Source organism: Armigeres subalbatus, chromosome 2, assembly GCF_024139115.2.
Source record: "Armigeres subalbatus isolate Guangzhou_Male chromosome 2, GZ_Asu_2, whole genome shotgun sequence".
Taxonomy (NCBI): Eukaryota; Metazoa; Arthropoda; class Insecta; order Diptera; family Culicidae; genus Armigeres; species Armigeres subalbatus.
The window spans coordinates 435,046,899-435,062,266 of NC_085140.1; the positions used below are offsets into that span (position 1 = coordinate 435,046,899).

General features: G+C 43.4%; 1 protein-coding gene across 1 annotated transcript; it reads right to left on the reverse strand.

Annotated features, from left to right (window-relative positions):
- Positions 1-14,141: 14,141 nt before the first annotated feature.
- Positions 14,142-15,089, reverse strand: LOC134210371 (uncharacterized). The gene has a single exon (XM_062686425.1). It carries the CDS (start codon positions 15,087-15,089, stop codon positions 14,142-14,144), a length of 948 nt encoding a protein of 315 aa, XP_062542409.1.
- Positions 15,090-15,368: the final 279 nt, after the last annotated feature.

A 15,368-nucleotide genomic window follows, 5' to 3' on the forward strand; every position in this document is an offset into this window, starting at 1 on the left:
AACGCCGCCTGAAAGAAGCGGAGTGCGAGGAGATGAAACAGCTGTGCCGTTCTCAAGAAACACGCAAGTTCTATCAGAAGCTCAACGCATCCCGCAAAGGCTTCGTGCCGCGAGCCGAAATGTGCCGGAATAAGGATGGGAGCATCTTGATGGACGAACGTGTGGTGATCGAAAGGTGGAAGCAGCACTACGAGGAACATTTGAATGGCGCTGAGAGTACAGGCAGTGAAAGTCAAGGCAGCGGAGAAGATGACTACGTCAGTTCAGCGGACGATGGAAGCCAACCAGCCCTCACCTTGAGGGAAGTTAAGGATGCCATTCAACAGCTAAATACCAATAAAGCAGCTGGTACGGATGGTATCGGAGCTGACCTCATCAAGATGGGCCTGGAAAAGCTGGCCACTTGCCTGTACAAATTGATAATCAGAATCTGGGAAACTGAACAGCTACCGGAGGAGTGGAAGGAAGGGGTTATATGCCCCATCTGGAAGAAAGGCGACAAGCTGGAGTATGAGATCTTTCGAGCGATCACCATCCTTAATGCCGCCTACAAAGTGATATCCCAGATCATCTTCCGTCGTCTGTCACCATTAGTGAATGAGTTCGTGGGAAGTTATCAAGCCGGCTTCGTTGACGGCCGCTCGACAACGGACCAGATCTTTACTGTACGGCAAATCCTTCAAAAATGCCGTGAATACCAGGTCCCAACGCACCATCTGTTCGTTGATTTCAAGGCGGCATACGACAGTATAGATCGCGTAGGGCTATGGAAAATTATGGACGAGAACAGCTTCCCTGGGAAGCTTACCAGACTGATCAAAGCAACGGTGGATGGTGTGCAAAACTGTGTGAAGATTTCGGGCGAACACTCCAGTTCGTTCGAATCGCGCCGGGGACTAAGACAAGGTGATGGACTTTCGTGCCTGTTGTTCAACATTACGCTAGAAGGTGTCATGCGGAGAGCCGGGTGTAACAGCCGGGGTACGATTTTCAACAGATCCAGTCAATTTATTTGCTTCGCGGATGACATGGACATTGTCGGCCGAACATTTGCAAAGGTGGCAGAACTGTACACCCGCCTGAAACGTGAAGCAACAAAAGTTGGACTGGTGGTGAATGCCTCAAAGACAAAGTACATGCTTGTGGGCGGAACAGAGCGCGACAGGGCCCGCCTGGGAAGCAGTGTTACGATAGATGGACAATGCTCGAGGAGGACTTGCAAGCTCTCGGAGTATTCGAGAGACGGGTGCTTAGGACCATCTTTGGCGGTGTGCAAGAAGACGGTGTGTGGCGGCGAAGAATGAACCACGAGCTCGCCCAACTTTACGGCGAACCCAGTATCCAGAAGGTAGCTAAAGCCGGAAGGGTACGATGGGTAGGACATGTTGCAAGAATGCCGGACAGCAACCCTGCAAAGATGGTGTTCGCTTCCGATCCAGCAGGTACGAGACGGCGTGGAGCGCAGCGAGCGAGATGAGCAGACCAGGTGCAAAACGACTTGGCGAGCGTGGGGCGTATCCGAGGATGGAGAGATGCGGCCTCAAACCGTGTATTGTGGCGTCAAATTGTTGATTCAGTGTTATCTGTTTAGATGTAGACTAAATAAATGAAAAATAGCTAGTTGCTCAGTTTTATTGTCGATCTTATTGCTATCTACAAACCTCTAATATAGAGTGGTTGCTACTCCGTGATTGACGCATGAAGAAAAAGAAGCAGAAGGATGATAATCGAAAAAATCCCCAAGGGAAAGCATACGAAGAAGTTTTCAAAATTCGTTTCAAACATTCTAAAAGCAATTTAATTAAAAACGGTAAGCAGGGGTGGCATTGTGCATCTCGACTCGAAACGAGCAAACCATGCAAACTCTCATACACACTCGTTTCAAATCACTCAGAGACTGAGTGAAATTGTATTGCCGTCCCTTTTTTTCTCACGGAAATCTTACTCATTTTTCATAAAAAGTGGAACTACTCAAAATTTGATTCCACTTTTTACAAAAAATGAAAAGGATTTCCGTGAGAAAAAAAACGGCAATACAATTTCACTCACTCTCTGAGTGATTTGAAACGGGCGTGTACGAAAGAGCCAACGAAAGGTAGGGTGACCATATGGTATTCTAATGGAGGACATGTCCTCCTTTTTCATTAAAAACCAGATTTCCTCCTTTTGCGCTAAAAAGTTCTGCATTTTTAGAAATTTTGGAAAAACATTTGCATGAATAACTATTGCTGAAAAAAATCTAGTTTAACAAACAATAATACAGCATAAGTCCATACCCAAAACTAATCTGCACAGTTTTGAGTTTCTTTAGTCTAAATCTAAACAGTTTAGAATTTGTTCAATTTAGAATTTTGTGGTCATACAGTTGAGGGTATCATTCTAATTCACATGCCTTAAATTGTGATTCTCAATGGCAGTGAAAAAAAAATTGCTGGACAACTAATGTTGAACCTAATGTTCGATCAGTTGTTTATTTTTGCAACAAAATATTCAGAATTGTGAACAATGATTATTGTTATAATTCTGTGGAATATCGCTGAAAATGCCAGCATAAAAATATTCAACATTTGTTCGCTACTGATTTTAAAAATAGTTGAAGCTAAAATCTTTCCATAAAGCTGGTAGTTTATAATTAGAAAGTGCTTTATGTAGACTATAATGAGAGTCGGAAACGTTCCATCTGGAATTAATAAAATAATGTTAATAAAGGGACTATGTCCCAGGGCAGCAGGGACTATGTCCAAGGGCTTGACGAACCCTCCTCAGGCCATCTGCGAGTTGTTGGGCCTGCCTAGGATGTGGTGGGGTTTGACAGTGGGCCCTGTTAAACCTCTATAACAGCGGTTCTCAACCTGGGGTACATGTACCCCTGGGGGTACCTTCGCCGAGCCCAGGGGTTACCTCGGACAAAAAAGCGTAATGGCGGATGAATTACAATTTTCATCAAAACTTATTGATAAAGTTTTGATAATTTTGTATTTTTTTATTTCGAAACTTTGTCTTGTTTTAAATCCTGCCTTCTACATCCAGTACAATGGATAGAGGGCTGTGGGACAAAAGATCAAAAGGGCAAAACCTCGAATGAACAAATTTTAAAAATCTTCTTTGCAATCTACCTGATCAAAACTGCATGTTGAGTAATATGTTAAGAATATGATTCTTAACTAAAATCTAGAGTTTACAGATTCAGAAGCCTCCATTTGAGAGACATGAAGGCTTTTTCTCGAAAAGCTCAGCTGCTTCGAAGCAAGAAAATTGGAAGCATCCTTCTACGCTTCTCGGAAACCTCCTTCGAAGCAGCTCGGAGGACTCCTTTATAAAGGTTCAGAAGCCTTTTTTTAAGAGGCCCGGAAGCCTCATTTCAAGTGACCCGGAAGCCTCATTTTGAGAGGTTCGGAAATTTTCTTTCAAGAGGCCTGGACTCCTTCTTTTAAGCTTTTTTTCCTATGAAATTTCTTGTTTTTTCTGGTTCTTTTAAAAACCTCGGAATGATCTTTTCAAGGGGCTCGGAAGGCATTTTTCACCAGGGTCGAAAGCCTCCTTTTAAAAGGCTCGGAAGCATACTTTCAAGAGGCTTGGAAGCTTCCTTTCTAGAGGCCGGGGAGTCTTCTTTTAAGCTTTCTTCTTCAAACTTTTTTTTTCTTTTCCCCTGCTTTTAAAAAGCTCGGAAAGCTTTTTTCAAAAGGCTCGGAAGACTTTTTTCAAGAGGCTCGAAAGCCCTTCCTTTAAAAGCTCGGAATTCTGCTTTAAAGAGGCTTGGAACCGTACTCTCGAAAGCCTCAGAAGCGTCCTTTCAAGATTCTCAGAAGCCTCAAAAGCCTTCTTTCAAGAGGCTCAGAAACCATTTTTAAAATGATTTGGAGGCATCCTTTCATCCAAAAAAATCGGGAGGCTCTTTTAAAATGCTCGAAAGGTTTCTGCCAAGAGGCTCGGAAGCCTCCTTTCTAGTGAGTCGGAAGCCTTCTTTCAAAAGGCTCGAAGCCTTCCTTTAAGAGGCTCGGTATTCTTTTTTCAAGAGGCTTGGAAGTGTCCATGTAAGATACTCCGAAGCCTCCTTTCAAATGGCTCGGAAGACTCCCTAACAGCACAAATCTGCTTTGGTTGTAGCAGCACTTATGAGACTTGATTTGGTCGTATATCAGCTACAGAACCTCGTGTATGCCAAGTGTACTACTCGGGCATTTTTGAAATGCTCGAAAGCTTCCTTTCAAGAGGTTCGGAAGCCTCCTTTCAAAAGGCTCCGAAGCCTCCCTTTAGGAGGCTCGGATCTTTCCCTTCAAGAGGCTTGGAAGCGTCCATTCAAAATTCTCCAATGCCTACTTTTAAGCTGCTAAAAAGCCGCCATTCAAGAGACTCGGACGGCTCAGAAATGCTTATTCAAAATACTCCGAAGCCTCCTTTCAGGGGGCTCAAAAGCCACCATTCAATAGGCTCGTAAGACTCTTTTCATGAGGCTTGAAAGCCTCCTTTCAAGAGCTTGAAACCTCCCATCAAGATGCTCGGAATTCTCTTTTAAGAGACTTAGATGAGTATTTTCAAAAGGGCTCAAAAGCGTCCTTTCAAGATACTCAGAAGCCTCCAGAAGTGGCTCGGAAGCCTTCCATAAAATGGCTCGTTAGGTCTTTCAAGAGGCTCGGAAGCCTACTTTCAAGACGCTCGGAAGCCTCCCTTGAAGGTGTTTAAAAGCCTTCTTTCAAGAGACTCGGAACCCTCTCTTCAAGGGACTCGGAATTCTTTCTCCAAGAGGCTTGGGAGCATACCTTAAAGCAGCTCAGATGCGTCCTTTTTAGATGCTCGGAAGCCTCCTTGTAAGTGGCTCGAAAAGCGCTTTTCAAGAGACTCGGAAGCTTTTCTTCAAGAGCCTCGGAGGGTTCGCTCGGAAGAGACGCGGAATCCTACTTTCAAGAGGCTCGGAAGTCTCCTTTCAATACGCTCGGAAGCCTTCAATAGTAAAAAAAAATCTGGAGGAAGCTCGATGTATCAACTTGAATTGAGAAGTTTCAAAGTAAATGTTAGTTTTCATGCCTACTTTTCATATTTCTTAAGAGTTACGATAATTTTCAGTTTTAGCGAAAAACATAGGGGGTACCTCAATTAATGCAAAAGTTCGAAGGGGTACCTCTCAAGAAAAAGGTTGAGAACCGCCTCTCTATAAAAAGCTGCATGAATACGCAAGTAGGCTCCGCCAAAGCGACCGTGTGCCGCTCAAAGCGCACAAGCCCAAGTCCTGGTGTTAGGTGGGACGCTAAACAGCCTGACACGACGGCCCTCCGACGAGACAGGAGGTTTGCGCAGGCCCAATAAGCCGCCTTTCAAAACAACTATTACGAACGACATAGAAGATAATACGACTCGATACAATCGGCAACGACCTAGGCGACGAATAAAGGATCACGATTGGAAGCTTGGAACATGAAACTGCAAGTCGCTAGGCTTCGCAGGTTGCGACAGGACAGAAAGTGTGGAAAAGCGGGTATCGAGCGGCTACCTTCTATCAAAGCTGTGGCACCACCAACGAGCTGGGTACCGGCTTCATAGTGCTGGGAAAGATGCGCCAACGTGTGATTGGGTGGCAGCCAATCCACGCAAGGATGTGCTAAGGATAAAGGCTGGGGCTGAGGATAAAAGGCCGTTTCTTCAACTATAGCATCATCAACGTGCACTGCCCACATGAAGGGAGATCCGACGACGAGAAAGAAGCGTTCTATGCACAGCTGGAGCAGACATACGATGGATGCCCACTGCGGGACGTCAAAATCGTCATCGGTGACATGAACGCTCAGGTAGGAAGGGAGGAAATGTATAGACCGGTTATCGGACCGGATAGTCTGCATACTGTATCGAATGACAACGGCCAACGATGCATAAACTTTGCAGCCTCCCGCGGAATGGTAGTCCGAAGCACTTTCTTCCCCCGCAAGAATATCCACAAGGCCACATGGAAATCACCTAATCAAGTAACGGAAAACCAAATCGACCACGTTCTAATCGACGGTAAATTCTTCTCCGACATCACGAACGTACGCACTTACCGCAGTGCAAATATTGAATCCGACCACTACCTCGTTGCAGTATGTCTGCGTTAAAAACTCTCGACGATGATCAACACGCGTCGGAGTCGTCCACCGCGGCTAAACATTGGGCGGCTACAAGACGGTAGACTAGCCCAAGACTACGCGCAGCAGCTGGAAGTGGCACTCCCAACGGAGCGCAGCATCTCTTGAAGATGGCTGGAGAGATATTCGATCCGCCATTGGAAGCACCGCAATCGCTGCACTAGGCACGGTGGCTCCGGATCAGAGAAACGACTGGTATGACGGCGAATGTGAGCAGTTAGTTGAGGAGAAGAATGTAGCATGGGCGAGATTGCTGCAAAACCGCACGAGGGCGAACGAGGCACGATACAAACGGGCGCGGAACAGACAAAACTCGATTTTCCGGAGAAAAAAAGTGCCAGCAGGAAGATCGAGACCATGAAGAGACGGAGGAACTGTACCGCGCTAATAACGCACGAAAGTTCTATGAGAAGTTGAACTGTTCACGTAAGGGCCAAGTGCCACAGCCCGATATGTGTAATGACTTAAACGGGAATCTTCTTACAAACGAGCGTGAGGTGATCCAAAGGTGGCGGCAGCATTACGAAGAGCACCTGAATGGCGATATGGCAGACAATGGTGGCGATATGGTAATGAACCTAGGAGCACGCGCGCAGGACATGCGACTTCCGGCTCCGAATCTCCAGGAAACCCAGGAGGAGATCGGCCGGCTGAAAAACAACAAAGCCCCTGGAGTTGACCAACTACCAGGAGAGCTGTTTAAACACGGTGGTGAGGCACTGGCTAGAGCGCTGCACTAGGGATTACAAGGTACTCTCCCAAATTTTATGCCGCCGACTAACGCCAATTGCAAGAGAGTTCGTGGGGCAGTACCAGGCGGGATTTATGGGTGAACGCTCTACCACAGACCAGGTGTTCGCCATACGTCAGGTATTGCAGAAATGCCGCGAATACAACGTGCCCACACATCATCTATTTATCGACTTCAAAGCCGCATGTGATACAATCGATCGGGACCAGCTATGGCAGCTAATGCACGAAAACGGATTTCCGGATAAACTGATACGGTTGATCAAGGCGACGATGGATCGGGTGATGTGCGTAGTTCGAGTTTCAGGGGCATTCTCGAGTCCCTTCGAAACGCGTAGAGGGTTACGGCAAGATGATGGTCTTTCGTGTCTGCTATTCAACATCGCTTTGGAGGGAGTAAATACGAAGGGCAGGGATTGACACGAGTGGTACGATTTTCACGATTTTCACACGTCGAAGACGAAGTACATGATAGGAAGAGGCTTAAGAGAGGTCCATGTAAGCCACCCACTACGAGTTTCTATCGGTGGTGACGAAATCGAGGTGGTTGAAGAATTCGTGTACTTGGGCTCACTGGTGACCGCCGATAACGATACCAGCAGAGAAATTCGGAGACGCATAATGGCTGGAAATCGTACGTACTTTGGACTCCGTAAGACGCTCCGATCGAATAGAATTCGCCGCCGTACACAGATAGAAAAAGTTGTTGAAATTTACACGAAAGTAATGCACATAAAGGGAATGTCAAAAAGAGCGTAAATTTAATCGATATTATCAACTGAATGTATGCAATTTATATAGCATTATGTCACTTTTTATACGAATAAGTGTCATAATGCTATGTAAATTGCATACATTCAGGGCAAACTTGTTGGGAAAGATCCATGTACGCCCAGAATAGTGTAATTTTCCACGTCTGTATTTTTTACGCGCTGATTACTTTTCATTATTTTTTTCTGTGTACCAAACTGACTATCTACAAAACGCTTATAAGACCGGTAGTTCTCAACGGACACGAAACCTGGACGATGCTCGTGGAGGACCAACGCGCACTGGGAGTTTTGAAAGGAAAGTGTTGCGTACCATCTATGGTGGGATGCAGATGACGGACGGTACGTGGAGGAGGCGAATGAACCACGAGTTGTATCAGCTGTTGGGAGAACCATCCATCGTTCACAACGCGAAAATCGGAAGACTGCGACGGGAACAAGTAGGCGAGGTGCACAGCGGGCAAGATGGATCGATCAGGTGGAGGACGATTAGCGGACCCTCCGGAGACTACGAGGTTGGCGAAGTGCAGGCATGGACCGAGCTGAATGGAGAAGACTGTTGTGTGTAGCACACCCCACTGCGGCGTTCGCCTGAAAAATAAAATTAAAAATCGGAAAATGTATTTGGTTGCAAATGCTAGTGATCAGAAGAGAAAGAGAGAGAGAGAGAGAGAGAGAGAGAGAGAGAGAGAGAGAGAGAGAGAGAGAGAGAGAGAGAGAGGGGGGGGGACTAATTACCTCAGGGCTATCGGCTATGGTCGTACTAATGACAAATCTAGTGTGAATTCATTTATACAACGCACTTGAATCGTATAAAAAAGCGTCTTGTTGGACGCTGTGGTCCAACGTAAATAAGAAATTAGAATAAATATATAATATAGAAATGAATTCTAACTGAATTACCTTATAAATAGTTTTAAACTGCTCAGAGAACAGTGTTCACCCCTAGTGATACGTATCTCTCAAACTAGATTTTTAGTATAAGAAAAAGATATTTTAATTAGAAAAATTAATAACCAATTCGCGCACTAAAGAGATAAAACTTTCACTTCACATTGCATCAATTATTTTACACACCTTCAATAAATGAAAAAAAGGTAAAGGTCACCGAGATTCACTTCTGTGCTTCAGCCGACGTAACGTAAAGTGATCCGATGTAGCATAAAGAAAAGTTCAAGAACATAAAATCTAAGATTACCTTTTTGTCGTTTACCAATACCAAACAGCGTTCGCCCATTTATACACGTTTATTTACTTCAACTAAGTTTATGAGACATCTGTCTTAAATCCTAGAACTAAACTTGCTCCAAAACTTTTATTTTATGGCACTATTTCATAGGTTGTTATGTAAACGGTTCATATAATTAATAAAACTATTTTGACAGTATCTACTTGTTTTATAGTTTATAATATAAATATATCTATAATTATGGATAAAAAAAAATGGGATAACCAAAGAACGTTACAAAGTCACATATGAGTTCCAGCAACCAAATCAGTCTGAATTGTACTACTCGAGTATGTTATAAACTCCATCGGCTCAACAGACCTGCGGCGATGTTTAACGATGCACGGCGATGTTTAACGATAACGATGCACATCGTTCAGGAATTGGTGGATCGGATAGATCACACGTTCTGAACTCCAGGACGTTTTGAAAACCTGAAATAGTTTACGTTTATTTAAAACTCGATTAATTTATGTATCATGATCACATGGATAATAGGGCGTCCCAAAAAAACACTATGTTCGAAAAGTCATGATGCTCAAGCCTTAGATGAAAGATTTTTGCATATGGAGCATTTCTGAAGAACAACCCAAAATTCTAAAAACTAGTTTAAAGGCTGCGACAGACCAATTTTTGAAAAAAAAAAAACCTTTGCCTTTCTCTCTTTTTCAAAGTTGTACCGAAAGGCTATCATTTCACTCCAAAATCGAACTTTTTATAGAAGTCTCGGAGACCCATGATGTTATATACCAATCGACTCACCTCGTCGAATTGAACAAATGTCTGTCTGTCCGTGTGTATGTGTGTGCACACGAAAACCGAAAAACATTAGCCACTTTTCATATAGTAATTCTTAACCGATTTTCTCGCAATAAGTTGCATTCGACAGGGGACAAAGCCTTGTTGATCACTATTGAATTTGATAACGATCGACCATTGCGTTTAGAAGTTATTTAAAAAATGGTATCGAACTATATAAGCGCCATATAAGGTTGGTGTCTTGGCTAAATGCGAAAAAGGCAGTATCACCACTCTGTGAATTAAGTTGGGTTTTTGGTACTTGTTGTCACATATTGCCTATATTCACCACAATTTAATCAATTTTTCATCGGTTCAATATTTTTTGAATTTTCTGTCGACCATAATGAGTATCCTTCATTGTAATTCGGTTGGTATTATGCAATTATATGACACCTACAACCATTTAAATATCATAAAGATACAATTTTTTTCGATGATTTTGACAGAAAATCGCTTTGTATACGTAAAATAATTTTTTCTCGTGCTTTATCAAGTCTAGGAACTTTTTTCAAATGGGCGTAATTGATTCTGACCTTTATTTTTGGTACAACGATTGTACTCTTCATTCAAACTATTTTAGTGAGCCCATGTACCTAACAGAAAGAATAGATTCCAAACTATCTGGTAGTAACGTCAGTTGTACGAAATTTGCTGAATCGAGAAAGTGTTGGCAGTTTCAAATTTCAAGGTCAAACACAGTTACGCCTATTTGAAGAAAGTTCCTAGAACTTTTTCATTATACGGGCAACGACGCTAAATCTGTGGAAATTAAAGCTCTCGGCGAATTTGCAGATCCGTATAAGAAATCTACGGAAAACCGGAAACTCGAAATCATCGTGAATTAAAATGATTCTTCATCGCATCGGCTTTTCAAAATTTAAAAAAATATAGTCGTGGTTCGAAAGGTTGATAATCCAAAAAATCAGATATTTTGATTATTTAAAAATATAAAGGCTAACTATTTTCTTTTCATTCGTGCTAAAAGGTTGCAAATCGGTAAAAAGTTATGAAGATTTGAAAATATTTAGTTTTGGAAAACGCCGTTTTTTTCACATCACATAGAACCTAAATTCTGGCCAGACCTATTCTGAAAATGGTCACCCTAAGAGCGAAACAAAAAAAAAACTACGGGTTTAATTATTTTCGGTAGAGATCTCATACACATTTTGAACTAAATCGGAGATTTTCTTTTTTCGACTCTATTCTTTTTTTCATGGAGTCGCTGATCTATGGAAAGCTCCTAATGCAAATGTGAAATTCTAACAAAGTGACATCACAACTTTGTCACACCGAATGTAAGGACACGTGCACTGACTGGCACATATGCAGCGGAACGGCCAAACAAAGAAAAATTTGCATATCTCCGCACGGACAGCAAGGATCGCCTGACCCGTATCGCAACAAATGCACTCATTGCGGGCCTCCAGAACAAGCCTCATAATTTCTAGACAATATTCGATTTACCCAACTTATGCCCACCGAAGCCACGATGATGTCAACTGAAATTCACAAACGCTACAAAGTTGTATGCTAAATAAGGTGTTTGTCTCCGGAAGGCTTAAAACTGCTTCGGTCAGACGATGCGTGCTCCGGGGACATCACACCCGACCAGTCCTTCTCCCGACTGTTGACGATAACCTTAAAGGTCACTATTTATTGCCAGCTAGCTCGACGTACATTTAAAGAGCATAACGTTCAAAACAGAAAATAATACAGTTTACAAATTTTCAATTTACCGGATAGGGCGCGTTGCCTTCAGTTGATCACGAACGAATGATTTCATCGCGAGGAATTCGTCCACATCTGAAATTGCGCCAAGGTCAGTGTCGAAAAATCGCACTTTCCTGCAAATAAATAATGGGACGTGATTGTTTCCACAACTTTTCTATTCAACAAGTTCGGATATATATGCGTGGATATATGCAACGCTATACAGCCTTGTGGACCGTCCATCCAGAATAGCGCTTATTCACGGTTTGCCTTCAAAGGCATGCGGAAATGCGAGGTTTCCTTCCCTTTCGGTCAATCTTTGTGAATATAATACACAGAGACTCGCTAGTTTTGAACCATTGCATTGAAGCACACTTTAAATATTTATATTAATTATACATAGTAAAAACAGAATATGACAATCTTTAGTTAGAAGGGTTAGCCATCTTCAAGTGAAGGAAATAGAGTATGAATTAGTTAGTGCGCACATTAACTTAAACTGTTTTATTTCATTTGTAACACAGTGTTGTACAAGCACTCATTCAAAACCAGCATGTTAATATACTGACCGCCAAAAGGTACCATCGTAGTCAGCCTTATTACAATCAAGCACATGGATTAAATGCAACGAATAAAATAAATGGAGAAAGTATGAAACAAGCTACGATGCTACCACTGACTCTTTTTGCTATTGGCGAAAATTTTGCATTTCGCAGCAGCCCATTGAACCATTGAACCTGGGTGGAAGCGAGAAATATAGGTCACCTACTTGACTAACCAGAGACTTGACACTATGACCAAAAGAGGGTTCTTCCTTCCTTTATCCATGTGATTAAATAGCGATAGTAAGGCAAGGATAAAATTCTTTCAATGATTTTCAACATGATTTTATGCTGATTTTTGAACGCTAAATGCACCCGATGCAGTAAAAGAGTATGAACAGATGGAGGGAGGCGGGTCCTGAGTACCCAAACTGTGGGGACAAGCACCGGGCCATCACGAGGACCCGCGGAGTGTGTGGAGTTTCGTCTCTTCTTGATGACGATCGAAAGTCGGCTCGTCCACAAAGCAGTAAATCCCGTTTCGACCTCATTTACACCAAAATTTCTGATTAGGGGTCGTACATTTATTACGTAAGCAATTTTTCTGGGTTTTTCGACCTTCCTGTTTTTTCCCATACAAATTATTTTTTATATATATGGCGCGTAAGAAAAAAAACAGGCCCCCCTCCCCCCAAAAGTGCTTACGTAATATGTGTACGGCCCCTTATAAGTTGCGCAAAGAGGATCTTCTTACTCTTATTCTGAATGATGCTCTTGTTATTATGTTGACAACTTTCAGTTTTGTTCAACCCTTCAAGTGACTTCACGGGAGTGTTACTTCTAAAGCTTTTTAATTCGATAACCAAGTCGCCCTCCTTAGCCGTGAGGTAAGACGCGCGGTTACAAAGCAAGACCATGCTGAGGGTGGCTGGGTTCGATTCCCGGTGCCGGTCTAGGCAATTTTCGGATTGGAAATTGTCTCGACTTCCCTGGGCATAAAAGTATCATCGTGCTAGCCTCATGATATACGAATGCAAAAATGGTGACCTGGCTTAGAAACCTCGCAGTTAATAACTGTGGAAGTGCTCAATGAACACTAAGCTGCGAGGCGGCTCTGTCCCAGTGTGGGGATGTAATGCCAATAAGAAAGAAAGAAAGAAACCAAGTCGCCTACAAGGCACGGCAAATGCTGAATAAAGCGTACTTAGCCTCTTTTTTTTTTTTTTTTTTTTTATTTGGAGCAGGGAAAAGCCCCTGGGAGTGGAATCATACAAACATCCTTCTCCCAAAGGCATAAAACCTCCTCTTCTTTTCAACTTGTATACATCAAAAGGAACACTTCCAGTGAGATTTAATATCTCTTTGAAGGAAGTAAATTTCACTTTCATTTATCCTTAGTTATAATACTAATATGATATGGCGGTAAGCGTTGGGCGGTGGGTGGTTGGCGGTAGGCGTTGGGTGGCGGGCAGTTGGTGGTGGGCGTTGAGCGGTGGTGGGTGATGGCAGATGGTGGTGGCTGGTGGTGGCTGGTGGTGGCTGGTGGTGGCTGGTGGCGATAAGAGAAGATACAGTGTTAACACTCCAAGACAGGGACTTGATTCCGTTTTTATAAATCACTTTATTGATGATTATAAAATTCCTGTGGGCGTATACGGGAGGAATTACTTTTCTTTCTTATTTTCTTATGAGTGATAACTTACGTTTACTGATTCCACTAAGTTGAACAGAACGCGAACCTCTCGTCGGTTCTGGTTTGTCTTGAAATGCTAAGGGTATTTAACAAGCTTGGGTGTCAGTTGAGCCTCGTAGAGCCACAGGAATTCAATTCAGGTTAAGCTATTTACATGAATAGGTTTGGATATAATGCATGTTTAACATATTTGAGTTCACTTCTTACCGATATATAATAGAAATTAGCACAATGCACGATAGATTTAAGTAAATACGAACCAATTACTTAACGTTTAAGGTAGATTTAAAGAGATACTAACAAATTCATGTGTTTTTCTTTTAATTATTCGGAGCACATTTTCTCCTCTATCCAATTATGTCTCTATTTTTGATTACAATCGACAACGTCATCCCACTGACAGATTTTATCATCGTATAGCCTAGCGTGAAGGTGCGATCGCATCTTCGTCTCTATAAGTGTGCCTTGAGCAGCGTTGCCAGTGTAAGAGAGGTGCGTTTTATAACACTTCCCCCAAGTGAGCCATGTAGCTTACTCTTCATCGCGCCGAACGTCCATGACCGCCAGTTTTGTTACTGGTCTCTCGTATATCCCATTCATCGTTTGAACTGTTGCAGATCGTATGCGTCCGTCCTTTCCTACACTAGTGTTGATCACCCGTCCTTTCGGCCAGCAGTTCCTTGGTAGCTTGGAATCAACGATGACTACTATGTCTCCGACCGCTGTTGGCTTTGTGTTTTCGTACCACTTTGTCCTCCTGGTAATTTCAGGAAGATAGTCGGAGATCCAACGTCTCCAGAATTGATTGGCAAGAACTTGAGATGCCCGCCAATTTCGTCGCAATGCGCAGCTACTGTCATCCAGGGTCGTAAGTGGCTTCATTCCGTCGGAAGACCCAAGTATGAAATGGTTGGGTGTAAGAGCTGGTTCCGAATCATTATCAAGAGGGACGTGTGTCAATGGCCGCGAATTGATGATACCTTCGACTTCAATAAGCAGGTTCCTCAACACTTTGTCGGTAGGTTTGTGAACAGGTTGGATCGCCATTAGGTTAGTCTTGATCGTGCGAATTAACCGTTCCCAGGAACCGCCCATGTGCGGTGCAGCCGGGGGGTTGAACTGCCATTCCGTATCTGGTGTCACAAATTCCCGTGCGAACTTTTCTTCATCGAGTGCTGTCATGGCCTCTTTAAGTTCGCGATTTGCACCGATGAAGTTCGTGCCGCGGTCGCTGTAGATTTTTCTTGGTGTACCTCGACGGGAAATAAAGTTACGTAGACCCATAATACATGAGTCCGTGCTTAGGGTACAGACCAGTTCGATGTGTATAGCGCGTACTGTTAAGCAGGTAATTAGCATCCCCCAGCGTTTTTCCGTCCGCCTGCCTATGACTGCCTCCATCGGGCCGAAGTAATCGACTCCAACATATGTGAAGGGCCGCGTAAATGCGGCAAGCCGAGCCGCTGGTAAGTCTGCCATCATTGGGGGAAGAGGGGCAGCAGCTTCGTTCTTACATAGTTGGCAGCTTCGGCGTACTTTGGAGTAGCCGACACGAATGCGAGGAATATGAAATCGTTGTCTTAGCTCATTAATGACAGTTTCATGGTTGCAATGATGGAATTTTCGATGGTAGTGCTGTATAATCAGAGTTGTAACGTGGTGACCTCTAGGCAGGATAATGGGGTTTATGGCATCGTCGGTCGCAAACTTGCATGCGCCTATTCTCGTTCTCATACGGAGTACACCTCTGCTGTCTAG